The 26,844-nt window shown below is 43.6% G+C and overlaps 1 protein-coding gene across 1 annotated transcript in view; it reads right to left on the bottom strand.

The window, feature by feature from the left end:
• The window catches only part of AGBL1 (AGBL carboxypeptidase 1), a 1,106,789-nt gene that overhangs the window by 848,646 nt on the left and 231,299 nt on the right, over nucleotides 1-26,844 (bottom strand). The window contains exons 12-14 of the mRNA XM_044279459.1: nucleotides 24,875-24,958; nucleotides 7,392-7,481; nucleotides 6,388-6,536 (exon numbers count right to left, since the gene is read on the bottom strand). Of these exons, the coding sequence (XP_044135394.1) occupies nucleotides 6,388-6,536; nucleotides 7,392-7,481; nucleotides 24,875-24,958 (323 nt within the window). The remainder of the gene's footprint in view (nucleotides 1-6,387; nucleotides 6,537-7,391; nucleotides 7,482-24,874; nucleotides 24,959-26,844) is intronic.

Raw genomic sequence — 26,844 nt, 5'->3', positions numbered from 1 at the left:
CACAAATTGGTCATAAAATGTGATCTGATCTTCATCTAAGTCACAACAATATCACAGTCTGCTTAAACTAATAACACAGAAAGAATTAAATGTTACCATGTTTTTATTAAACACACCATGTAAACATTCACAGTGCAGATGGGAAAAAGTATGTGAACCCTTGGATTTAATAACTGGTTGAACCTTCTTTGGCAGCAATAACTTCAAGGGAAACCAAAAAAGGGGCTCAGTCACATAACAACCGCAGGAGCACATTGCTGGGGCAAGGAAATAACATGAAAGACAGACATGCAATGTGACAATGCACTGCAATATAAAGTACAAAAATTGCATGGAAATAACAAGTGCTACACTATAAGTGCGAGATACTTGGCAAATTATTTTGTACAAAATTATTTAAGCCCGTCTGCCAAGCGTCAAGGCGTTCTCTGTTAGACGGGTTCCTACGCTAAATTCTACCTGTTAGGTGCCATAACGGCTACCGTACACTTCAGGGAGTGTAGGTTCCACGTACCTGCATTGTAACCTACCTGTTGGGTGCCATGACGGCTACCATCCACTTCAGGGAATGCAGGCTACACAGCAGGCCCACTCCACAACACCACCGGCGCCTAAAAGCCACCAAGGACCGCAGTGAGAGTCCTGGTGCTGTGGCTTCAGTGAATGAAGTGGAGCAGGCCTGACTATGCACTGACACTAATTAAAATCAGCCAATGGGGCAGACAGGGTGGTCAGAAATGTGAGACTGAGGAGGCAGCCACACCTCAATTACAAACTACAAGGGAAACCAAAAAAGGGGCTCAGTCACATAACAACCGCAGGAGCACATTGCTGGGGCAAGGAAATAACATGAAAGACAGACATGCAATGTGACAATGCACTGCAATATAAAGTACAAAAATTGCATGGAAATAACAAGTGCTACACTATAAGTGCGAGATTTTTTTTTTTTTTGGTTTCCCTTGTAGTTTGTAATTGAGGTGTGGCTGCCTCCTCAGTCTCACATTTCTGACCACCCTGTCTGCCCCATTGGCTGATTTTAATTAGTGTCAGTGCATAGTCAGGCCTGCTCCACTTCATTCACTGAAGCCACAGCACCAGGACTCTCACTGCGGTCCTTGGTGGCTTTTAGGCGCCGGTGGTGTTGTGGAGTGGGCCTGCTGTGTAGCCTGCATTCCCTGAAGTGGATGGTAGCCGTCATGGCACCCAACAGGTAGGTTACAATGCAGGTACGTGGAACCTACACTCCCTGAAGTGTACGGTAGCCGTTATGGCACCTAACAGGTAGAATTTAGCGTAGGAACCCGTCTAACAGAGAACGCCTTGACGCTTGGCAGACGGGCTCAAATAATTTTGTACAAAATAATTTGCCAAGTATCTCGCACTTATAGTGTAGCACTTGTTATTTCCATGCAATTTTTGTACTTTATATTGCAGCAATAACTTCAACCAAACGTTTCCTTTAGTTGCAGATAAGATGTGCACAACAGTCAGGAGTAATTCTTGACCATTCCTCTTTAGAGAACTGTTTCAGTTCAGCAAATTCTTGGGATGTTTGGTGTGAATCACTTTCTTGAGGTCATGCCACAGCATCTCAATCAGGTTGAGGTCAGGTCTCTGACTGGGCCACTCCAGAAGGTGTATTTTCTTCTGTTTAAGCCATTCTGTTGTTGATTTACCTCTATGCTTTGGATCGTTGTCCTGTTGAAACACTCATCTTCTGTTGAGCTTCAGCTGGTGGACAGATGGCCTTAAGTTCTCCTGTAAAATGTCTTGATAAACTTGGGAATTCATTTTTTCTTCGATGATAGCAATCTGTGTAGGCCCTGATGCAGCAAAGCAACCCCAAACCATGATGCCCCCACCACCATACTTCACAGTTGGGATGAGGTTTTGATGTTGGTGTGCTGTGCCTCTTTTTCTCCACACATTGTGTTGTGTGTTTCTTCCAAACAACTCAACTTTGGTTTCATCTGTCCACAGAATATTTTGCCAGTACTGCTGTGGAACATCCAAGTGCTCTTGTGCAAACTGTAAACGTGTAGCAATGTTTTTTTTGGGACAGCAGTGGCTTCCTCTGTGGTATCCTCCCATGAAATCCATTCTTGTTTAGTGTTTTACGTATCGTAGATTCGCTAACAGGGATGTTAGCATATGCCAGAGACTTTCGTAAGTCCTTAGCTGACACTGTAGGAATCTTCTTCACTTCATTGAGCAGTCTGCACTGTGCTCTTGCAGTCATCTTTACAGGACGACCACTCCTAGGGAGTAGCAGCAGTGCTGAACTTTTTCCATTTATACAATTTAGACAATTTGTCTTACCATGGACTGATGAACAGCAAGGCTTTTGGAGATACTTTTTAACCCTTTCCAGCTTTATGCAAGTCAACAATTCTTAATCGTAGGTCTTCTGAGAGCTCTTTTGTGCAAGGCATCATTCACATCAGGCAATGCTTCTTGTGAAAAGCAAACCCAGAATTGGTGTATGTTTTTTATAGGGCAGGGCAGCTGTAACCAACATTTCCAATCTCATCTCATTGATTGGACTCCAGTTGACTGACACCTCACTCCAATTAGCTCTTGGAGATGTCATTAGTCTAGGGGTTCACATACTTTTTCCACCTGCACTGTGAATGTTTACATAGTGTGTTCAATAAAACATGGTAACATTTAATTATTTGTGTGTTATTAGTTTAAGCAGACTGTGAAAATCCATATCATTCCAAAGGGTTCACATACTTTTTCTTGCAACTATATATAGGAAATATACGTACATCATATTAATAGTTCTGCGGTCCATTTAAATTGTTCTACAGTTTCTTTTGGGGTGTATTAGTGTAAAAAATTGGGATTAAGACCGACGTATAAATCTCCGGTCTTAATAAATGACCCCTAAGTGTTTCGTCAGTGGGATAGTGTGATTTATGTATTTGCGCCTTTTTGACGTATAAATTTGATTTGTAAACATGTGCAAAACTCAGTCAGCTCCTGGCTGGCCATTAAATTATACTATCATGATAACTGTGTCCAGGTGTTCTACCGTATATCTGAAACCTGGACAAATAGGAGTAGTTGTGTCATGGTTATGACGAGGCCACGCTGAGGTCGAGTACCGCATGGTCGTACAGGCCACAGCTGGCACATGTTAACTAATGGAGATCTCAGCCATTACCGGCACAGAATGACTAAACAGAGTGGTCTTCATCAGATAAAAAGAGCCAGTTGTGGCTGTATGGCACTCGACCACAGCATGCCTATGTTATAACCGTACCATGTGGTAATACGCTTATGCAAAACTGTTTCATATCCTGTAAACAGAGGAGTCTACAAATCCGCAGAAACATGAAATCTTAATCATTATGGCAGAGAGCATCACATCTCATCCATTGTCATATCTGTCTGCTGTCACATTTTTGCAGTAACCATATACTTTTGTGGTTGTACTATAGTCATGCCTGGCTCAGATTTTCTCTGTAGAGAGCTGATGACAATTGCATGCAGTTTACAAATTTAGGATGAAGGCTGGGTATTTCTGGACATTGTACTATGTATACAGACGTGGCTTCTGAGTGCATAGAAAGGTAGTCATGATAAAGTATGTGAAAAATGTATTCCAAAAAACAATAACATCTATGTCAGCTATACATGGGTCCAGCATCAAGGTTCATATCCCAATAGCTGATGAATACCTAGTAAAGCATTCTGTCCTGCTGTGTACTACTCATAGCTATGATGCCCTGCTGTGTACTACTCATAGCTATGATGCCCTTCTGTGTACTACTTATAGCTATGATTCCCTGCTGTGTACTACTTATAGCTATGATGCCCTTCTGTGTACTACTTATAGCTATGGTGGTCTCCTGTGTACTACTTATAGCTATGATGCCCTGCTGTGTACTACTTATAGCTATGATGCCCTTCTGTGTACTACTTATAGCTATGGTGGTCTCCTGTGTACTACTTACAGCTATGATGCCCTGCTGTGTACTACTTATAGCTATGATGCCCTTCTGTGTACTACTTATAGCTATGGTGGTCTCCTGTGTACTACTTATAGCTATGATGCCCTGCTGTGTACTACTTATAGCTATGATGCTCTGCTGTGTACTACTTATAGCTATGGTGGTCTCCTGTGTACTACTTATAGCTATGGTGGTCTCCTGTGTACTACTTATAGCTATGATGCCCTGCTGTGTACTACTTATAGCTATGATGCCCTTCTGTGTACTACTTATAGCTATGGTGGTCTCCTGTGTACTACTTATAGCTATGATGCCCTGCTGTGTACTACTTATAGCTATGATGCCCTTCTGTGTACTACTTATAGCTATGGTGGTCTCCTGTGTACTACTTATAGCTATGATGCCCTGCTGTGTACTACTTATAGCTATGATGCCCTGCTGTGTACTACCTATAGCTATGGTGGTCTCCTGTGTACTACTTATAGCTATGATGCCCTGCTGTGTACTACTTATAGCTATGATACTCTGCTGTGTACTACTTATAGCTATGATGCCCTTCTGTGTACTACTTATAGCTATGGTGGTCTCCTGTGTACTACTTATAGCTATGATGCCCTTCTGTGTACTACTTATAGCTATGATGCCCTGCTGTGTACTACTTATAGCTATGATTCCCTGCTGTGTACTACTTATAGCTATGGTACTACTTAGGCCGAATGCACACGGCTGTGTTCCGCGGCCGAGAGCAGTCCGTGGTATGCCGGGCTGGATTCCTGTTCAGAGCAGAAGCGCACGGTGTCATTGGTTGCTATGATGCCGTGCGCTTCATGCCGTCGCTGCACTACAGTAATACACTTGTAAAGTGTATTACTGTAGTGCAGCGGCAAAATGAAGCGTAAGGCGTCATAGCAACCAATGACGCTGTGCGCTCCTGCTCTGAACAGGAATCAAGCCCGTCATACCACGGACCGCTATTGGACGCGGAACAAGGCCGTGTGCATTCAGCCTTATAGTAATGGTGGCCTGCTGTGTACTACTTTTAGCTATTGTGCCCTGCTGTGTACTACTTATAGCTATTGTGCCCTGCTGTGTACTACTTATAGCTATTGTGCCCTGCTGTGTACTACTTATAGCTATTGTGCCCTGCTGTGTACTACTTATAGCTATGATGCCCTGCTGTATACTACTTATAACTATGATAGCCTTCTGTGTACTACTTATGGCTACGATGGCCTGATGTGTACTACTTATAGCTATGATAGCCTGCTGTGTACAATTTTTTTCTATGATAGTATCACGGATGTACAGAGACATATGAACGTCCCTGCGACAGTGAGTGGCAGGAGATCTTTGAGACTGGCAACATGTGGTTTGGTTTGACATGTTTACCTTGTGGCTCAATAGGCGTCTGTGTTTCTGGTACTGGCCACACCCTTAACCTCCAGATATTGCTATTGTGGTCATTTAACTTTCCCTATTTATAGTTGTCTCTCCCACAATGCTGTGCTGTTTATAGCTTCAGTTGCACCTGTGGATAGCTGGTGCTGCCATAGTTTCTTGGAAGTTAAGTGCTACCTTTTCCTTAGTATTTTGGCTTTTCTGTGTGTTACATTTCTTTGGCGTTTTGTATTAGGCCTTAGGGAGACTCCCGTTCATCCTTCCTTTTGGAGGACGTCTCATTCCTGAAATTAGTACCAGGGTCCTTTAGGGTTAGATAGGACTTTAGGAATTCCTGTGTATGAACTCACCTTTGGTACCTCTGGGGTCTGTTCATACTGGTAGTCAGTCAGGGCTTTGATTAGAGTTTTCACTAGGAGGTATCCATCTTCCATCCCTAGTTTTCAGGCCTTATTCCCTTTTCCATTTCCCTCCTATGTTTGGTGTGGGAGCGTGACAGATAGCTAGCTGTATACTACTTAGAGCTATGATACCCTCCTGTGTATGACTTATAGCTATGATAGCCTTCTGTGTATGACTTAGAGCTATGATATCCTCCTGTGTATGACTTATAGCTATGATACCCTCCTGTGTACTACTTAGAGCTATGATACCCTCCTGTGTATGACTTATAGCTATGATACCCTCCTGTGTACTACTTAGAGCTATGATACCCTCCTGTGTACTACTTAGAGCTATGATACCCTCCTGTGTATGACTTATAGCTATGATAGCCTTCTGTGTATGACTTAGAGCTATGATATCCTCCTGTGTATGACTTATAGCTATGATACCCTCCTGTGTACTACTTAGAGCTATGATAGCCTTCTGTGTATGACTTAGAGCTATGATACCCTCCTGTGTATGACTTATAGCTATGATAGCCTTCTGTGTACTACTTAGAGCACAAATGACAGTAAAACATTAATCTCTTCAAACTGTAATTCATGATTTTATATGGAAACCTTGAATTCCCATAGGTGCTTACCATAATTAAATTGGCTGTTCATCTTTTCACAGTTAATGACATTGAAGCGGTAAGGGACATTAGCTCTCATTGCACTAACTTCAAAGTAGAACCACTGGTGATGTTGGTCAGTGTTAACATCTGCATTCATGATCAGGTCATATTCAAATCTATTAGAGAAGAAAGATTTCAAGACTATTATCTATAAAAACAACTCATAGATATATAGGTCATCGATATCTGATAGGTGGGGGTCCAATTCACAGCGCCTCAGCAGATCAGCTGTTTGTAGAGCCGTGGCGCTCCATTCAGCTCTGAGGCCTTTTCCTACTCATGTTTATCAGTCACATGGCCTATGTGCAGCTTAGTCCCATTGAAGTGAAAGGGCCCAGGCTGCAATGCCAGCAACTACTGTAAAATCAATGTAGGGTGCTGCAGCGCCATGCAAGTTAGTCCAACATTTACTTGTGCCACTTTTTGAAGTCAGAAGTCTGAGCGCTAGGAGTGATAAATTCAACCCAAGGTTTGCAGAATAATGTTACAAAGAACCATTTAAAACAAGCCTCTAGTTTCAGTCATTCTTAATAGTGAATGAAAAAAAACTTAGATCCATATTTCAATTAAAAGGACAATTATCTGCATTCATACAGTAAAACATTGGGGCAGATTTGCAAGGCTAAATGAACCAGAATTCTGATTTAATAATTTAGCACCAAAAACTGATGTACATGCCTTGAACCATATTTATTACAGGGCACATTTATGAAACTGTTTAAAAGAAAATTGTCTTTGTCGCCCACAACACCCAATCACAGTGCAGCTTTCATTTTGTAAAAGCAGACTATAAAATGAAAGCTTTGCTGCGATTGGTTGCTGTGGGCAACTGTTTTACTGTTAGACAGTTCCATATGTGTTTCAGGCACTTTTTAACCACAATCGAAGCAGGGATTAGCTGATAGCTTATCCTAGTTTACACACTAGTTACACACTAGTTTATGATTTTCACACATAGCCTGTTTACTTACTCACGAACTTGTATTACTTTTCGAAGGTTTCCAGATTCAAACTTGGAAAAGAACTTAAGGCAATTCATCTTTTCCAAACCTTCTGCAACACTGAAAAATGAGAACCGTCTTAATGAGCATCATCTCCATAGGAATGAGTGTAACAGATTAATAAATGACAGAAGTCCAAATAGAAGCTGTTCATCTTCACTTTCAGTAATTATAAAAGAACCCAATACATAATCGTCGACCTTTCACTAACCTACACCTTCTGGCTTCCTGCTCAACATCTCCAATTTTGACATCTTTCCCCCTTACCTTACCATATCTAAAATGTCTCCTGAACTTCAAAACTTTCATGAACAATAGGGGATATTCATTATTCCCCCAACAGGGATTTGCAACTTTTCAATGCCATTGTGACTTTTCTAATTGCAATTGTCGTTTACTCCGACCTTGTCAATTTCCCCCAGAAATTTATGCCAGGAACATGCATAAATAATAACTGAAATCTACGACAGGTCAGTGCTTCCATACATTTCATTCCAGCACTCCAGACTGCAGGACGAGCCATATAATTTATGACAAGGCCTGTTCCTCATCCTAAATTATATGGCTCCCCTGGCAGAGCAGGTCCCATCAAGACCAGCGTACAGTATAGAAGACATCGGTCTAATGAATCAGGGCCTATATATTTCCTAGAGACATTTTCCTTACTGCTGTAAGAGTCAGTTTTCGATTGATATCAACATAAAAAAGTCCAATACTGTATGATGAACAAACTTAGGACATGTTGTGGCATTGGTCAGAATTAGTGTACTACTATAGACAAATATAGGGTAATTTATAATTTATGTGCTGTCAGTGGCAAGAGGAGAGTAAGCTAATTCCAAACACCTTTGGTGACAGATTACCTTCCATGGGAAAAAATAAATTGCCACAACCCAATATACATGTACCCACTGTACTATAGTTGGCTCCTCTTACTAAAATCGGCAGCTCTGACAAACTTTTCTATTAATCTGGCTAACTTGTGTATGTACCTTAATAAAACATCCTAGTGTGCGTTATAATGGTTCTTTGTGCCCGCCACCTTCCCACTTTCCAAGGTAGGCACGGGCACCACATCGCCTAAATAGCTGTTGCCAAGCGGCCATCCCCCGCTGATCCTCCTCTTCCTTCCAGTAGTGGCTCGGTGCCATAGTTCAGTGTCCCCCACTGTAAGCCACAGCCTTGCTTTCTGTTTCATGTAGGGTGATCATGCACGCTCCCTGGCTCTTAAGGGCAGGCGCACAAATACACCAATCTCTTGCCAATGACTGGAAACCTTTGGGAACTTAAGATACCTTTCCCAAGGCAGAGGTTCCTGAGCAATAGTTCCCTTGCTAGACCCTGCAAAAGAGATATAACCTGTTTGTCTGCTCATGTTCTGATTTCTACCTTATTTCCAGATTCTTAGCCATAGCCACCTGACCCAACCCATGTCTGTTCACCCGACTGATCCTAAGCCACCTGCCCCTACCTTTGGACTGTTTTACACCTTTGCACAAACTCTGCCTGCCTTGACCTAGGCCTGTTTCCTGAGTATGAGTATTACCTGATAACACAGTGCTTCACACAAGTGTCTCTGACGCCCGTGGGTCAGCAGTCAACTACACCAGGACTATTTTAAGAGATAGCAGAATGGTGCCTCTCCTCCAACAAACACCAGATCCCTGTATAGTGGTTAAAGTGTAAAAACCAGGAGATTGTCAGCATAATGCCCTTAGGACTAGCTCAAAGTCAAACTGATTGGTTGGTACAGTGGATCCACACCTATTTTCATAACAGTGTGTATGGTAGTTCCCACATGTAGGCTATATATAGAGACCATATTTACAACAAGGTGCATGAAGGCACACACTTAAGGTAACAGGTAGGAGGGGGATATCACTTTACAGAGAAAACTACTCATTTATATTAATTCTTTCACCTTACAGCTGTTGCCAGCTAACTGCTTGAAGATTCGGCAGCAGAAGAGAAGGATGAGGGCAGGGTCTTAGCAGACAACTGTCTATCACAAACATCTATAAGCAGAATTACTGCTGTAACCACTACTGCGACAGGGCATCTAAGCAGTTTTCTGATCTTAGACCAGTTTCAAACATACAATGTTGTTAATGTACTGCAGTGTGTGTCTATATGTATATATAGTTATATAACCTTTTGATATAAATATATATAGATATAGCAGTAATAATAGACTGTGGACTATTTGTGCAATAAATTCAATCATTGTTCAATACGCAGTTTATAGTCCTTTTGGTCGCCGCCGTAATTATTCATCACACATAGTTCAGGAAAAGGTAGAGCAACAGTTAGTTTGTATTTATATTATAAATAGGCGGAGTTATCAATAAACAACTCACGCCAATTTATGAATATTAGTTATTGATATTAACCCAAAATATTAATAATTAATATTTCATTTTACATTGTCGAGCCAGGCCCACTGCTAGGAATTTGTTTCTGTGTTTCTCTTTGGTGAAGAAAATAGTTTACTCTGTGAACTAGTCAAGGCAAGAGAGACACGGACAGTGGTTTCTGTGCGTCCAGAGCCTGATAGTTCAGAGCTAAACACAAGGTAATATCTACAGCAGAGAACCTAAATCTTTAGATTTTTGTATTTTAACGATTTTCTGTTGCCTTACACGAACCTTGAATACGTGCGAGCATACGGAAGAAGTTGCATACAGTCGCTTTGAGAGAACCATAGCTGATCATAAGAAGTAAGGCTGGATGGGAGAAGGCATTCCGGATACAATCTCCTCCAAGCAGCAAACCAAGGACCGGCAAAGACAGCCCCAAAGAAGATGGTGTCTCAACAAGACGTGAGTATGGACTTCTCGAAACTACTGCACTTAGCTAAACACAGCACATTTAACCCCATCCTCCCCACCACTTACAAGTCAGCAAAAATGCTGTGGTCCGATTTGTTGACATAGGCTTGTGGTTATGACAAGATCTGTATTAACAAACGGACGGTATTGAATAAGGCGACCAAACGGCTTCAGATGTTAGGCAAACTTGTGTATACATTTGAGGATAGCATTTACAAGCCAAATCATTTTGCACTGGTGTCTCGGCCAACAGAGACAATTCCTTCGACCATTTATTGCCAGTGTTGTGCCAGTAATTCGATCCAGGTCTCGGCATTGCAGGAAGAGCTGACAGAGAATGTACAATGTACGGTTGACCGAGACACTCAGGTAGCTAAAATAGAGTCACAGTTGGTAGAGCTGCAGAGGCAGAAGGAGGAAATTGAGGCTCAGTTGACTCAGTCGTATGCTGAGATCAAGGCCTTCAAGGAACAGGCTGCCTCTACCAATCTGATGGTAGCCAAATTGAATGATGAGGTTGTAAGATCCCAGATAAGTACTAGCATGCAACATATTTTCAAAAAAATGTAACAAATTGTGCCGCCCCTTTTTCCCCCCTTAAAGTCAGGGCCAGAATCTCCAAAAATATTGTGCTGTCCGGTGCAAAAAGCGGGGAATATCAGTCTGTGATAGGCCAAATCTCCCAAAATTTTAGCCTGTCCACAATAACAGAGATTGTTCCCTGACTATGGGAAAAATAAATATTGTGAAAAGTGTAGACAGAGCTAAGCAATGCAGGGCAAACATCAGATGTTTTGCATGTGCTGGCTTAGGTCATATAGGGAAACATTGTGAATCAGGTTAGGACAAAACACTGAGGACAGGAAGCCAAGTCAGGTGTTTCAGGTGTGGGAACAAAGGACATATTGCAAGGAATTGCCCTTGTGCAAGTAATTGCAATGTCTAGTAGCCAAGTAACAAATCGTGCAGTGGGGCCTAGTCAGCTTGGCCATAAAGGGGATACCTCTCAGCAGCATACGCCTCACCAGGTGCTGAGGGGTCAAAATGGCCAATCTAGGCTAGGAAATATTTGACACCCCTGTACTATTTGTTACACCGTTTGATCCCCGTGTATGATCATGTGATGTGTTTTTGTTATCTGGTTGTATGTTTTTTTTTATGTTGATGATGGTAGTCCTTGTTTACGAATGTGTTTCGCCCTGCTGATTTTTGTAGTTTGCATTTCCTGCTGTGAGTATGGGCGCAGCTGTTTTTGATTTATTCTTGTGTCCCCTTTGAGTAAGAACGGTGTTATACTGTGGACTGGGGAAGGTGTTGGTTTGCGGTCAGGTGACACTGTTTTGCTCAAGTTTTTTTTAGGTAGGGCTGTTTTTTGTACTGGGGACTGGGGCGGAAAGACAACATTGGTGTGATGTTGCACTGTGCACTTACTTTCTAGTCTGATCAGGTAACACAGCTCTGATTGGGATTGGATGCAGAGTGATTGACAGCAGAGTGTGGCCTGTGTTTGTGTTGTGGAGTACTGAAGAGTCAAGGCATGACTTATGCCATGGATTCTGCTGGCCTTCACAAGACATGATGACAGGGGGAAATCAGCCTGAGTACGTACACATGAGTAAGACAGGGATACAGTGTCATCAAGAACAAGATGGCGTTTTGCCCACAGCTCCCCTCGGATATCCTAACCTATTAGGGTGACCATCATTATCTGTTGGTGCAGAGTTATGTGTAAGCAGAGGATGCGATCCGCTGATAGTTGGGTGTTTACACACCAGTGTTAGGATAACGAGGGGTCCTGTGAGATGAAGGTCAGCCCAATACCTTTCTCTACTCTTGGGTCAAAGGTATTGGTGCTGGTATTAGACAACTAATTGCACCATGAGGGGGCATTTTCTTCTGTCCTAGGAATGGGTACAATAGAGCAGAAGGAAAAATCCTGATGATGCCAGAGAAGAGACATGATAGCCACCCCGACACCCTCGTGAGGCTCCAGAGGATCTCACTCGGTTTTGGCAGTGAGTTCCAGTGACTCTTGTTAGACTTCTGCAAAGAAGAAATTCTCAGAGGTCTTCAAGAGACTGAGAACAAAGCCACAATCCAGCAGGAGCATTACAGGATAACAGGGATCTCCCATGCCTTAGAAAAGGACCCCAAGGTTTTATGGTGGGAGAGTCTATTCGGCTACAGTCCAAAGGTTCTACAATCTCTTGATACACCTGGTGAACGTTCTTTTGGTTCTGGTTATCATCATCTACATGGGACTGTGACCGGAGGGTCAAGGGACTTGCTGACCAGTTACACCAGAACCAGACAAACTTTACAAAGCTAACCGTAGAAGGAGGCTCAGGACGTAACTCCAGTAAAATCCTGAAGCCAGGTACCTCATGGACATGAGAGACAGCGAAGGAGAAGGTTCAGGGTCTAATTTATGAGAAGCCCGGAAACCTTATGACTTATATGTATGGTTATGGGTGTTCGGGACAGGATTTCAAACTAGTCCTGAAACCCCATAATGTCGTATTTGTATTAATTATATCTATTAATTATATCACTGTCATATTGGTTTGGCAGTGTTGGGTGGGGGAGGATCTGTTTTTGTGTTAATGGAAAAAAGAGTAGATCCCCTAGGGGCAGGCCCCCTCCTCTACTAGTTATTTGCCACCTTACCCTAAGAACATTGAAGTTCGTAATGGTTGGACTGAATGTCAGTTAGTGCGATGTTCTTTCCCGCAGTTAGAATTTAGGTACTGTGACATCGCCTCTTTTTCAGAAATTCTGAACTGCCTTGTAAAGACCTACATATCTTTCCATGGGAGAACCTCCTCAACGAGAGATTCTTCAATCAAGATGAAAGGAGAAGTGTGGGACGAAAGTCGTGCTGTTGCTAACAGGAGGCCATTCCACGGTGGACCATACCCCAGAAAGAAGGTCTATATGGATCGACCTGGAGACTGTGAGGGTGACGCCATCTCAGAGTCTGACTAATAAAAGATGACAGTGAGAGTGGCTGATACCTGAATATCGACACTGAAAGCAGAAATGAAAGGAGGCCAGTCCAAGGTTGCTACATGGATCGAACTAGAGACTGTGAGGGTGAAGCCATTCGAGAGTCAGAAAAAGACTACATTGGGAGTGGCTGATACCTGAAGCCAAGGAAGTTCCAGAGCAAGATCTACAGAGAATAAGACGGTGTATTCTGGATGGAGACGTTTGGTTATGTTGAAGGGCAGGTCGGAGGCATCAGTCGCGATGGGTGATGTCTAAGTACCTAAGGGCCGGATTATACTTCAGTCCTTCCTGAACTGTTACCAACAGTGAGTGGGGTTAAGGAGGCAAATACATCCCAGCACTTCCCTCAAACCTTATTGTCGAGTTCTCAACAACAGGGGGATTGTAGAGGGAAGTGCCAGGTAGTTATATATATATATATATATACAGTACAGACCAAAAGTTTGGACACACCTTCTCATTCAAAGAGTTTTCTTTATTTTCATGACTATGAAAATTGTAGATTCACACTGAAGGCATCAAAACTATGAATTAACACATGTGGAATTATATACATAACAAAAAAGTGTGAAACAACAGAAAATATGTCATATTCTAGGTTCTTCAAAGTAGCCACCTTTTGCTTTGATTACTGCTTTGCACACTCTTGGCATTCTCTTGATGAGCTTCAAGAGGTAGTCACCTTAAATGGTTTTCACTTCACAGGTGTGCCCTGTCAGGTTTAATAAGTGGGATTTCTTGCCTTATAAATGGGGTTGGGACCATCAGTTGCATTGTGGAGAAGCCAGGTGGATACACAGCTGATAGCCCTACTGAATAGACTGTTAGAATTTGTATTATGGCAAGAAAAAAGCAGCTAAGTAAAGAAAAACGAGTGGCCATCATTACTTTAAGAAATGAAGGTCAGTCAGTCCAAAAAATTGGGAAAACTGGCTCACATGCGGACCGCCCCAGGAAAGGAAGACCAAGAGTCACCTCTGCTGCGGAGGATAAAGTCATCACCAGCCTCATTAATCGCAGGCTAACAGCAGCTCAGATTAGAGACCAGGTCAATGCCGCACAGAGTTCTAGCAGCAGATACATCTCTAGAACAACTGTTAAGAGGAGACTGTGTGAATCAGGCCTTCATGGTAAAATATCTGCTAGGAAACCACTGCTAAGGACAGGCAACAAGCAGAAGAGACTTGTTTGGGCTAAAGAACACAAGGAATGGACATTAGACCAGTGGAAATCTGTGCTTTGGTCTGATGAGTCCAAATTCGAGATCTTTGGTTCCAACCACCGTGTCTTTGTGCGATGCAGAAAAGGTGAACGGATGGACTCTCCATGCCTGGTTTCCACCGTGAAGCATGGAGGAGGAGGTGTGATGGTGTGGGGGTGCTTTGCTGGTGACACTGTTGGGGATTTATTCAAAATTGAAGGCATACTGAACCATCATGGCTACCACAGCATCTTGCAGCGGCATGCTATTCCATCCGGTTTGCGTTTAGTTGGACCATTATGTTTCAACAGGACAATGACCCCAAACACACCTCCAGGCTGTGTAAGGGCTATTTGGCCATGAAGGAGAGGGATGGAGTGCTGCGCCAGATGACCTGGCCTCCACAGTCACCGGACCTGAACCCCATATTTTCAGCAGTTTCACACTTTTTTGTTATGTATATAATTCCACATGTGTTAATTCATAGTTTTCATGCCTTCAGTGTGAATCTACAATTTTCATAGTCATGAAAATAAAGAAAACTCTTTGAATGAGAAGGTGTGTCCAAACTTTTGGTCTGTACTGTATATATATATTAAAATCCCTGTGTGAGTGCGCTGTGCCCGTGTGTGTGTCACCAGTTTTGCACTGGGCATGCACAACGTGGCGTCCAATCATGACACAGCGCTCCACACGGACACAGCGCTACACACACGTTTCTCTGCTCTTGCCACAACGGCCATGAAGGAGATGCAGAGCGCGGAACACCCCTCTCCCCTTTCAGGATGGCATCATATGGTTTTTGGAGGGAAGATTTTACAGGGATAATTTTAGGTCGCCATGTCACATTTGAAGACCCCCTGATGCACCCCTAGAGTAGAAACTCCCAAAAAGTGACCCTATTTTGGAAACTACACCCCAAGGTATTCAAAGGTGATTTTACAAACATTGTTAACTCTTTACGTGTTTCACAAGAATGAAAGGAAAATGTAGATGAAATTTCAGATCTTCACTTTTGTTGGCAGATTTTCCATTTTAATAAAAAAAAATCGGTAACAAAGCAAGGGTTAACAGCCAAACAAAACTCAATATTTATTACCCTGATTCTGTAGTTTACAGAAACACCTGTGTACTACTGTTCGAGTACACAGCAGGGCACAGAAGGAAAAGAGCACCATGTGGTTTTTGGAGGGCAGATTTCACTGGGATAATTTTAAGTTACCATGTCACATTTGAAGACCCCCTGATGCACCCCTAGAGTAGAAACTCCAGAAAAGTTACCCCATTTTGGAAACTATGGGATAACGTGGCAGTTTTGTTGGTACAACTTTAGGGTGCATATTATTTTTGGTTGCGTTAGATTACACTTCTTCTAAAGGGAAAGGTAACAAAAAAAAATCGCTGTTTTGGCACCATTTTTATTTTTTGTTATTTACAATGTTTATCTTACAGGTTAGATCGTGTGCATATTTTATAGAACAGGTTGTTACAGACGCGACAATACCAAATACTATTTTTTGTGTCTCCATATTCAGAAATCCATAATTTTTTTTTCTTTTTTGGGTGAATGTCTTATGTAGTGTCTAATTTTTTTCGGTGTGAGATGATGGTTTGATTGGTACTATTTTAGGGTGCATATGACTTTTTGATCGCTCGGTATTAGACTTTTTGTTATGTAAATTGAAAAAAAATGCTTTTTCAACACAGTTTTTATCTTTTTTTTTACGGTGTCCACCTGAGCAGTTAGTTCATGTGATATTTTTATACAGCATGTTGTTACGGATGCGGTAATACCTAATATGCCTTTTTATTTATTTAAGTTTTACACAATAAAAGCATTTTTGAAACAAAAAAATCATGTTTTATTGTCTGCATATTCTAAGAGCCATAGTTTTTTAATTTTTTGCCCAATTGTTTTATATAGGGGCCCATTTTTTCGGGATGAGGTGACTAGTATTGTGAATAGTATTATTTTGTGAGGCATACACCTTTTTGAAGGAGGGTGACGCTTGAAATCATTGTTCTTCCATTGTTAACCATGGAGACCTGCAAAGAAACGCAGGCAGCCATCATTGCATTGCATAAAAATTGCTTCACAGGCAAGGATATTGTGGCTACTAAGATTGAACCTCAATCAACAATTTATAGGATCATCAAGAACTTCAAGGAAAGAGGTTCAATTCTTGTTAAGAAGGCTTCAGGGCGTCCAAGAAAGTCCAGCAAGCGCCAGGATCGTCTCCTAAAGAGGATTCAGCTGCGGGATCGGAGTGCACCAGTGCTCAGGAATGGCAGCAGGCAGGTGTGAGCGCATCTGCACGCACAGTGAGGCGAAGACTTTTGGAAGATGGCCTGGTGTCAGGAAGGGCAGCAAAGAAGCCACTTCTCTCCAAAAAAAACATCAGGGACTGCAGGAAATACGGTGAATGGACTGCTGAGGACTGGGGCAAAGTCATATTCTCCAATGAAGCCTCTTTCCGATTGTTTGGGGCATCAGGAAAAAGGCTTGTCCGGAGAATAAAAGGTGAGCGCTACCATCAGTCCTGTGTCATGCCAACAATAAAGCATCCTGAGACCATTCATGTGTGGGGTTGCTTCTCATCCAAGGGAGTGGGCTCACTCACAATTTTGCCCCAAAACACAGCCATGAATAAAGAATGGTACCAAAACGCCCTCCAACAGCAATTTATTCCAACAATCCAACAACAGTTTGGTGAAGAACAATGCATTTTCCAGCACGATGGAGAACCGTGTCATAAGGCAAAAGTGATAACTAAGTGGCTCGGGGACCAAAACGTTGATATTTTGGGTCCATGGCCTGGAAACTCCCCAGATCTTAATCCCATTGAGAAGAGGCGGGTGGACAAACAAAAACCCACAAATTCTGACAAACTCCAAGAAGTGATTATGAAAGAATGGGTTGCTATCAGTCAGAAATTGGCCCAGAAGTTAATTGAGAGCATGCCCAGTCGAATTGCAGAGGTCCTGAAAAAGAAGGGCCAACACTGCAAATACTGACTCTTTGCATAAATGTCATGTAATTGTCGATAAAAGCTTTTGAAACGTATGACGTGCGTGTAATTATATTTCACTACATCACAGAAACAACTGAAACAAAGATGTAAAAGCAGTTTAGCAGCAAACTCTGTGAAAACTAATATTTGTGTCATTCTCAAAACTTTTGGCCACGACTGTACATAAAACCTGGAGAGACAGTGTGTCATTTCATGTTAATAATTGTGAGTTATGTTATCTCAGTTATAAATATAGGCTATAACTTTGCACCATTCTTTTTGAATTACCATGTAACCTTGTATCTTAAAATGCTTTTAAATATTTTGGCAAACTTACTGAATGTTATCAGTCATGGTATGGTGGTGTCATTATGGTATGGTGGTAATTAGAGTTGAGCGAACACCTGGATGTTCGGGTTCGAGAAGTTCGGCCGAACTTCCCGGAAATGTTCGGGTTCGGGATCCGAACCCGATCCGAACTTCGTCCCGAACCCGAACCCCTTTGAAGTCAATGGGGACCCGAACTTTTCGGTACTAAAAAGGCTGTAAAACAGCCCAGGAAAGGGCTAGAGGGCTGCAAAAGGCAGCAACATGTAGGTAAATCCCCTGCAAACAAATGTGGATAGGGAAATGAATTAAAATAAAAATTTAATAAATAAAAATTAACCAAAATCAATTGGAGAGAGGTCCCATAGCAGAGAATCTGGCTTCACGTCACCCACCACTGGAACAGTCCATTCTCAGATATTTAGGCCCCGGCACCCAGGCAGAGGAGAGAGGTCCCGTAACAGAGAATCTGTCTTCATGTCAGCAGAGAATCAGTCTGCATGTCATAGCAGAGAATCAGGCTTCATGTCACCCACCACTGTAAGAGTCCATTTTCATAAATTTAGGCCCAGCACCCAGGCAGAGGAGAGAGGTCCCGTAACAGACAATCTGGCTTCATGTCAGCAGAGAATCAGTCTTCATATCATAGCAGAGAATCAGGCTTCACGTCAGCCACCAATGCAACAGTCCATTGTCAGATATTTAGGCCCAGCACCCAGGCAGAGGAGAGAGGTCCCGTAACAGAGAATCTGGCTTCATGTCAGCAGAGAATTAGTCTGCATGTCATAGCAGAGAATCAGGCTTCACGTCACCCAACATTGGAACAGTCCATTGGCATATATTTAGGCCCCGACACCCAGACAGAGAAGAGGTTCATTCAAATTTGGGTAGCCTCGCAATATAATGGTAAAATGAAAATAAAAATAGGATTGAATGAGAAAGTGCCCTGGAGTACAATAATATATGGTTAAGGGGAGGTAGTTAATGTCTAATCTGGACAAGGGACGGACAGGTCCTGTGGGATCCATGCCTGGTTCATTTTTATGAACGTCAGCTTGTCCACATTGGCTGTAGACAGGCGGCTGCGTTTGTCTGTAATGACACCCCCTGCCGTGCTGAATACACGTTCAGACAAAACGCTGGCCGCCGGGCAGGCCAGCACCTCCAAGGCATAAAAGGCTAGCTCTGGCCACGTGGACAATTTAGAGACCCAGTAGTTGAATGGGGCCGAACCATCAGTCAGTACGTGGAGGGGTGTGCACACGTACTGTTCCACCATGTTAGTGAAATGTTGCCTCCTGCTAACACGTTGCGTATCAGGTGGTGGTGCAGTTAGCTGTGGCGTGTTGACAAAACTTTTCCACATCTCTGCCATGCTAACCCTGCCCTCAGAGGAGCTGGCCGTGACACAGCTGCCTTGGCGACCTCTTGCTCCTCCTCTGCCTTGGCCTTGGGCTTCCACTTGTTCCCCTGTGACATTTGGGAATTCTCTCAGTAGCGCGTCTACCAACGTGTGCTTGTACTCGCGCATCTTCCTATCACGCTCCAGTGCAGGAAGTAAGGTGGGCACATTGTCTTTGTAGCGTGGATCCAGCAGGGTGGCAACCCAGTAGTCCGCACAGGTTAAAATGTGGGCAACTCTGCTGTCGTTGCGCAGGCACTGCAGCATGTAGTCGCTCATGTGTGCCAGGCTGCCCAGGGGTAAGGACAAGCTGTCCTCTGTGGGAGACGTATCATCATCGTCCTGCCTTTCCCCCCAGCCACGCACCAGTGATGGACCCGAGCTGCGTTGGGTGCCACCCCGCTGTGACCATGCTTCATCCTCATCCTCCTCCACCTCCTCCTCATCCTCGTCCTCCTCGTCCTCCAGTAGTGGGCCCTGTCTGGCCACATTTGTACCTGGCCTCTGCTGTTGCCAAAAACCTCCCTCTGAGTCACTTCGAAGAGACTGGCCTGAAAGTGCTAAAAATGACCCCTCTTCCTCCTCTTCCTCCTCCTCCTGGGCCACCTCCTCTTCCATCATCGCCCTAAGTGTTTTCTCAAGGAGACATAGAAGTGGTATTGTAACGCTGATAACGGCGTCATCGCCACTGGCCATGTTGGTGGAGTACTCGAAACAGCGCAACAGGGCACACAGGTCTCGCATGGAGGCCCAGTCATTGGTGGTGAAGTGGTGCTGTTCTGTAGTGCGACTGACCCGTGCGTGCTGCAGCTGAAACTCCACTATGGCCTGCTGCTGCTCGCACAGTCTGTCCAGCATGTGCAAGGTGGAGTTCCACCTGGTGGGCACGTCGCATATGAGGCGGTGAGCGGGAAGGCCGAAGTTACGCTGTAGCGCAGACAGGCGAGCAGCAGCAGGATGCGAACGCCGGAAGCGCGAACAGACGGCCCGCACTTTATGCAGCAGCTCTGACATGTCGGGGTAGTTGTGAATGAACTTCTGCACCACCAAATTCAGCACATGCGCCAAGCAAGGGATGTGCGTCAAACTGGCTAGTCCCAGAGCTGCAACGAGATTTCGCCCATTATCACACACCACCAGGCCGGGCTTGAGGCTCACCGGCAGCAACCACTCGTCGGTCTGTTGTTCTATACCCTGCCACAACTCCTGTGCGGTGTGGGGCCTGTCCCCCAAACATATGAGTTTCAGAATGGCCTGCTGACGTTTACCCCGGGCTGTGCTGAAGTTGTTGGTGAAGGTGTGTGGCTGACTAGATGAGCAGGTGGAAGAAGAGGAGGAGGAAGTCGAGTAGGAGGAGGTGGCAACAGGAGGCAAAGAATGTTGCCCTGCGATCCTTGGCGGCGGAAGGACGTGCGCCAAACAGCTCTCCGCCTGGGGCCCAGCTGCCACTACATTTACCCAGTGTGCAGTTAGGGAGATATAGCGTCCCTGGCCGTGCTTATTGGTCCACGTATCTGTGGTTAGGTGGACCTTGCCACAGATGGCGTTGCGCAGTGCACACTTGATTTTATCGGATACTTGGTTGTGCAGGGAAGGCACGGCTCTCTTGGAGAAGTAGTGCCGGCTGGGAACAACATACTGTGGGACAGCAAGCGACATGAGCCAGGGATCGAGGGTGGCTAGGTGGGAATTTACGCTTTCTCTCAAATGTTTGTGAGATGGAGAGCTGAACGCTGCCGTGTGACATGGTTGAGATGCTTGGTGACGGAGGTGGTGGTGGTGTTGGTGGTACATCCCCTGTTTGCTGGGCGGCAGGTGCCAACGTTCCTCCAGAGGCGGAGGAAGAGGCCGAGGCGGCAGCAGCAGAAGAGGCCGAGGCGGCAGCAGCAGAAGAGGTAGCAGGGGGAGCCTGAGTGACTTCCTTGGTTTTAAGGTGTTTACTCCACCTCAGTTCATGCTTTGCATGCAGGTGCCTGGTCATGCAGGTTGTGCTCAGGTTCAGAACGTTAATGCCTCGCTTCAGGCACTGATGGCACAGCGTGCAAACCACTCGGGTCTTGTCGTCAGCACATTGTTTGAAGAAGTGCCATGCCAGGGAACTCCTTGAAGCTGCCTTTGGGGTGCTCGGTCCCAGATGGCGGCGGTCAGTAGCAGGTGGAGTCTCTTGGCGGCGGGTGTTCTGCTTTTGCCCACTGCTCCCTCTTTTGCTACGCTGTTGGCTCGGTCTCACCACTGCCTCTTCCTCCGAACTGTGAAAGTCAGTGGCACGACCTTCATTCCATGTGGGGTCTAGGACCTCATCGTCCCCTGCATCGTCTTCCACCCAGTCTCGATCCCTGACCTCCTGTTCAGTCTGCACACTGCAGAAAGACGCAGCAGTTGGCACCTGTGTTTCGTCATCATCAGAGACATGCTGAGGTGGTATTCCCATGTCCTCATCATCAGGAAACATAAGTGGTTGTGCGTCAGTGCATTCTATATCTTTCAACGCTGGGGAAGGGCTAGGTGGATGCCCTTGGGAAACCCTGCCAGCGGAGTCTTCAAACAGCATAAGAGACTGCTGCATAACTTGAGGCTGAGACAGTTTCCCTGGTATGCATGGGGGTGATGTGACAGACTGATGGGGTTGGTTTTCAGGCGCCATCTGTGCGCTTTCTGCAGAAGACTGGGTGGGAGATAATGTGAACGTGCTGGATCCACTGTCGGCCACCCAATTGACTAATGCCTGTAACTGCTCAGGCCTTACCATCCTTAGAACGGCATTGGGCCCCACCATATATCGCTGTAAATTCTGGCGGCTACTGGGACCTGAGGTAGTTGGTACACTAGGACGTGTGGATGTGGCAGAATGGCCACGTCCTCTCCCAGCACCAGAGGGTCCACTAACACCACCACGACCATGTCCACGTCCGCGTCCCTTACTAGATGTTTTCCTCATTGTTATCGTTCACCACAACAACAAAAATATTATTTGGCTCAATGTATTGTATTCAAATTCAGCTGAATATAAATTTGAGGCCTAGTATTTAGGCGCTGGGTGACCGGTATAGATTTACTGACAGAATTAGACTTGGAAATGCACAGTAGTGTGTGTGTGAAGTTATTCTGAATGACCCTATGTGCACCTTCAATATTATATACCCTTTTAGGGATAGATTTCAAATAGCTCTAATACAGCAGAAACCACTAAATTATGAAATTGCTAAATTGGGAATTGTATTTCAACCCAGAACAAAAAATGTGCTTTGACGGACACTAAATAACTTGCCCAGCCAGAACAGTACAGCGGTAACGACAGATTTAGCGGGATATAAATTTGAGGCCTAGTATTTAGGCGCTGGGTGACCGGTATGGATTTACTGACAAAATTAGACTTGGAAATGCACAGTAGCGTGTGTGTGAAGTTATTCTGAATGACCCTATGTGCACCTTGAATATTATATACCCTTTTAGGGATAGATTTCAAATAGCTCTGATACAGCAGAAACCACTAAATTATGAAATTGCTAAATTGGGAATTGTATTTCAACCCAGAACAAAAAATGTGCTTTGACGGACACTAAATAACTTGCCCAGCCAGAACAGTACAGCGGTAAAGACAGATTTAGCGGGATATAAATTTGAGGCCTAGTATTTAGGCGTTGGGTGACCGGTATGGATTTACTGACAGAATTAGACTTGGAAATGCACAGTAGCGTGTGTGTGAAGTTATTCTGAATGATCCTATGTGCACCTTGAATATTATATACCCTTTTAGGGATAGATTTCAAATAGCTCTGATACAGCAGAAACCACTAAATTAGGAAATTGCTAAATTGGGAATTGTATTTCAACCCAGAACAAAAAATGTGCTTTGACGGACACTAAATAACTTGCCCAGCCAGAACAGTACAGCGGTAACGACAGATTTAGCGGGATATAAATTTGAGGCCTAGTATTTAGGCGCTGGGTGACCGGTATGGATTTAGTGACAGAATTAGACTTGGAAATGCACAGTAGCGTGTGTGTGAAGTTATTCTGAATGACCCTATGTGCACCTTGAATATTATATACCCTTTTAGGGATAGATTTCAAATAGCTCTGATACAGCAGAAACCACTAAATTATGAAATTGCTAAATTGGGAATTGTATTTCAACCCTGAACAAAAAATGTGCTTTGACGGACACTAAATAACTTGCCCAGCCAGAACAGTACAGCGGTAAAGACAGATTTAGCGGGATATAAATTTGATGCCTAGTATTTAGGCGCTGGGTGACCGGTATGGATTTACTGACAGAATTAGACTGGGATATGGCCAAAAAATAACCACACTATTGCTGGTTAAATGCACTTGGTGTGACAGCTTGACCAACCACACTACTGAGGGTAAAATGCACTTGGTGACGGGCGCAGCTTGCCCCTGATGTAGTATATGGCCAAAAAATGAACAGACTATTGCTGGTTAAATGCACTTGGTGTGACAGCTTGACCAACCACACTACTGAGGTTTAAATGCACTTGGTGACGGGCGCAGCTTGCCCCTGATGTAGTATATGGCCAAAAAATAAACAGACTATTGCTGGTTAAATGCACTTGGTGTGACAGCTTCACCCTGATGTAGGCTTTAGCCAAAAAACAACCACACCATTGAGGGTTAAATGCACTTGGTCGCAGCTTGTGCTGGCGCACCACAAGACACAAAATGGCCGCCGATCACCCCAGAAAAAAGTGACTGACAAACGGTCTGGGCAGCCTAAAAACAGTGAGCAATTGAATTTCAGCAGCTCAATGATGCACAGCTGCAGATCGATCGATTAATCAAGTCCTTTGGAGGAGTTAATCTGCCTAATCTCGCCCTACTGTCGCAGCCGCAACCTCTCCCTACGCTAATCAGAGCAGAGTGACGGGCGGCGCTATGTGACTCCAGCTTAAATAGAGGCTGGGTCACATGGTGCTCTGGCCAATCACAGCCATGCCAATAGTAGGTATGGCTGTGACGGCCTCTTGGGGCAAGTAGTATGGCGCTTGTTGATTGGCTGCTTTGCAGCCTTTCAAAAAGCGCCAAGAAAGCGTCACAAAAGCGCCAAGAAAGCGACGAACACCGAACCCGAACCCGGACTTTTACGAAAATGTCCGGGTTCGGGTCCGTGTCACGGACACCCCAAAATTCGGTACGAACCCGAACTATACAGTTCGAGTTCGCTCATCCCTAGTGGTAATATTTAGTAATTGTATTTGTTATTATTTGGGGGCATATTTAACCTTTGTATACAGCCCTAGGCTGTTATGATTTGTGTAAATATCACTATGAGTGATTTATCAATCATGACACCCATAAAATTATTTTTTACAGCATCATAGGTGATGATAATCAACAGTTTCACATGTTGATCTTCTCTTTTGCTAACACTAATTATGACCAATTCTCATTATGATTGCTGAGAAACTAACAAATCATGGCAATAGTTGTTGAACGTAAATGGTCCTTCAAATTGGGCCCCCCTAAGGCTTGGTGCCTAGGGCAGCGTAACTATAAATACAGCCATTATTATTAATTTCACAACTCTCTATGGGAACTTGTATTGCTTACAGTACATAAATGCTTTAGAATATTCCAGTTGTGTGAGTTTTACTTAACTACATATATACAATTTATAAAGTCACATATAGCACTCAGAGGAATAGTCATATTACCTTGGGTTATCCAAGTCAAACACAACCCGATTAATGAGATCACTTGGCCTTAAATACCTCTGAATGTCATCAAAGATCTTGTCCCTAGAAATGTAATATGGAGAACATATACACAGATTTTCTTTAATTTATGACATAATTCCATTACATTTGTTAATTGAACAAACAAGATATGTACAACTAAGGCCTCATGCACACGACCGTTGTTTGCTTCTGCGTCCGTTCCGCCGATGTTAGCGTTTCAGGTGAGGACCCATTTATTTCTATGGAGCCGTTGAAAATGCGGATAGTGCATCGTTTGCCATCTGCGTCTGTGATCCGTGGTTCCAGTCCGTCCCAAAAATATAATCTGTCCTATTATTTCCACAGAAAACGGTTCGCCGACCCATACAAGTCAATGGGACCGGTAAAAAATGCAGAGGCACACAAGATTGTCATCCACGTCTGCGCATCCGCGTCCGTTTTATTCCTATAATTTGCATGGCAAACCTGTCTTAGACTTTTTTTTACATTGCTTTATGTCTGGTGGTCCTTCAAAAATAAAGGAAGACAAACGGAAACAGAAATAGATCACGGAACAACAGAACCCCATTTTGCGGAACGGAACATAACAAAGGACGCGTGCATGAGGCCTAAGGTGAATGGGATTAGAAGGAATTACAGTCATGATGACCTACCACACAATTTAAGCTGTCATCCACAGTTTACCTCCATTGATGAGCAGGCAATTATCGTGAAGGATCAGTTCCCTCCCGATGATTGTCTGCTCAGTTGGGCAGCATAAATCTGCATATAAACAAAGATAGCCGTCAGTCAATGATAACACATTCCCCATGAACAACTAAATAGAAAATAGAGATATAGATGTATAAATAAAGTTTTACTAAATCTTTTCCTACAAAACTATACATCAATCTGCTCACCTCCTCCTGTTCTATAACATGCCACCCGAAGAATGCATTGCATTTCATGGTGAACGGTCTTCTTTAAAGATTGATGAAATTTACATGCAATTTACATGCAACATGCAACATTTGATAAATTTGGCACAAAGTAAATTAAAAAATGTAACAAAAATATAGAAAAACCATTATGTATTACATTCAGCCAAGCTAGCCCTACAAGATATTGTACCATTAAAAAATATGTGATGTACCATGCTGCGCTATTTTGTCCAGTAAAATGTGGGGTTTTCTCATGGAAACCTGATGGCTCCCATTATAGTCAAAGCAGTCCATCAAGCGCTGTTAGTTTCCATCATTTCTCTTATTTTTCATTCTAGGCTTCCATAACAGCATTGGAGTGAAGGTCTTTCTACACAGATCAATGTTTCAAGAAACTATCGGGAACTAACCAAAAGTTCCCAATAGTTGCCTGATTGCGAGCAGAGATGCGGATTTGCATTTACATGCAGCAATTACTTCCTCCATATGGGAACGAGCGATCACAACACAGATCACTTGTCTCTATAGAAAATCATTGTTCCTGGGCAGCAGATCCCTGCACAGAAACAATGATTTTAGGTACCGGCCGAAAGACACGACATGAATGAGCATGTGCTCGATCTGCCTTTTACACAGGCCAATTATCAAATAAGAGCGTTTCTACAAAAGCTCATCCTTGATAATTGGCCTGATTATTGGTTTGTGAAAGTAATAATATGAAATATAGTATCAGGACTTCTATATATGCAAGTTTTTTACATCTGTGTACTACTATACCTATGCAAAGTAATATATTGATGATAGCTCCAGAGCTCACCATAATATTCTACTAGAAAGAGTAATCTGGATTAAATTAACTAGAATCCAGAGAAAGGTATTCTTTATTACAATTATGACAACAGCAATGTGAATGTAATGCATGCAATGCATGATTTCGCATGTGCTCATGGGAATGTAGTATGTAACATAGTATATGTAGCAGGGCAGAACAAAAAAAAATGCAATTAAATGAAACAATCCTTAATT

Source organism: Bufo gargarizans, chromosome 2, assembly GCF_014858855.1.
Source record: "Bufo gargarizans isolate SCDJY-AF-19 chromosome 2, ASM1485885v1, whole genome shotgun sequence".
NCBI lineage: Eukaryota > Metazoa > Chordata > Amphibia > Anura > Bufonidae > Bufo > Bufo gargarizans.
Note: the sequence above shows the minus strand (reverse complement) of the source record. Positions and strands in the feature narration are given on the sequence as shown.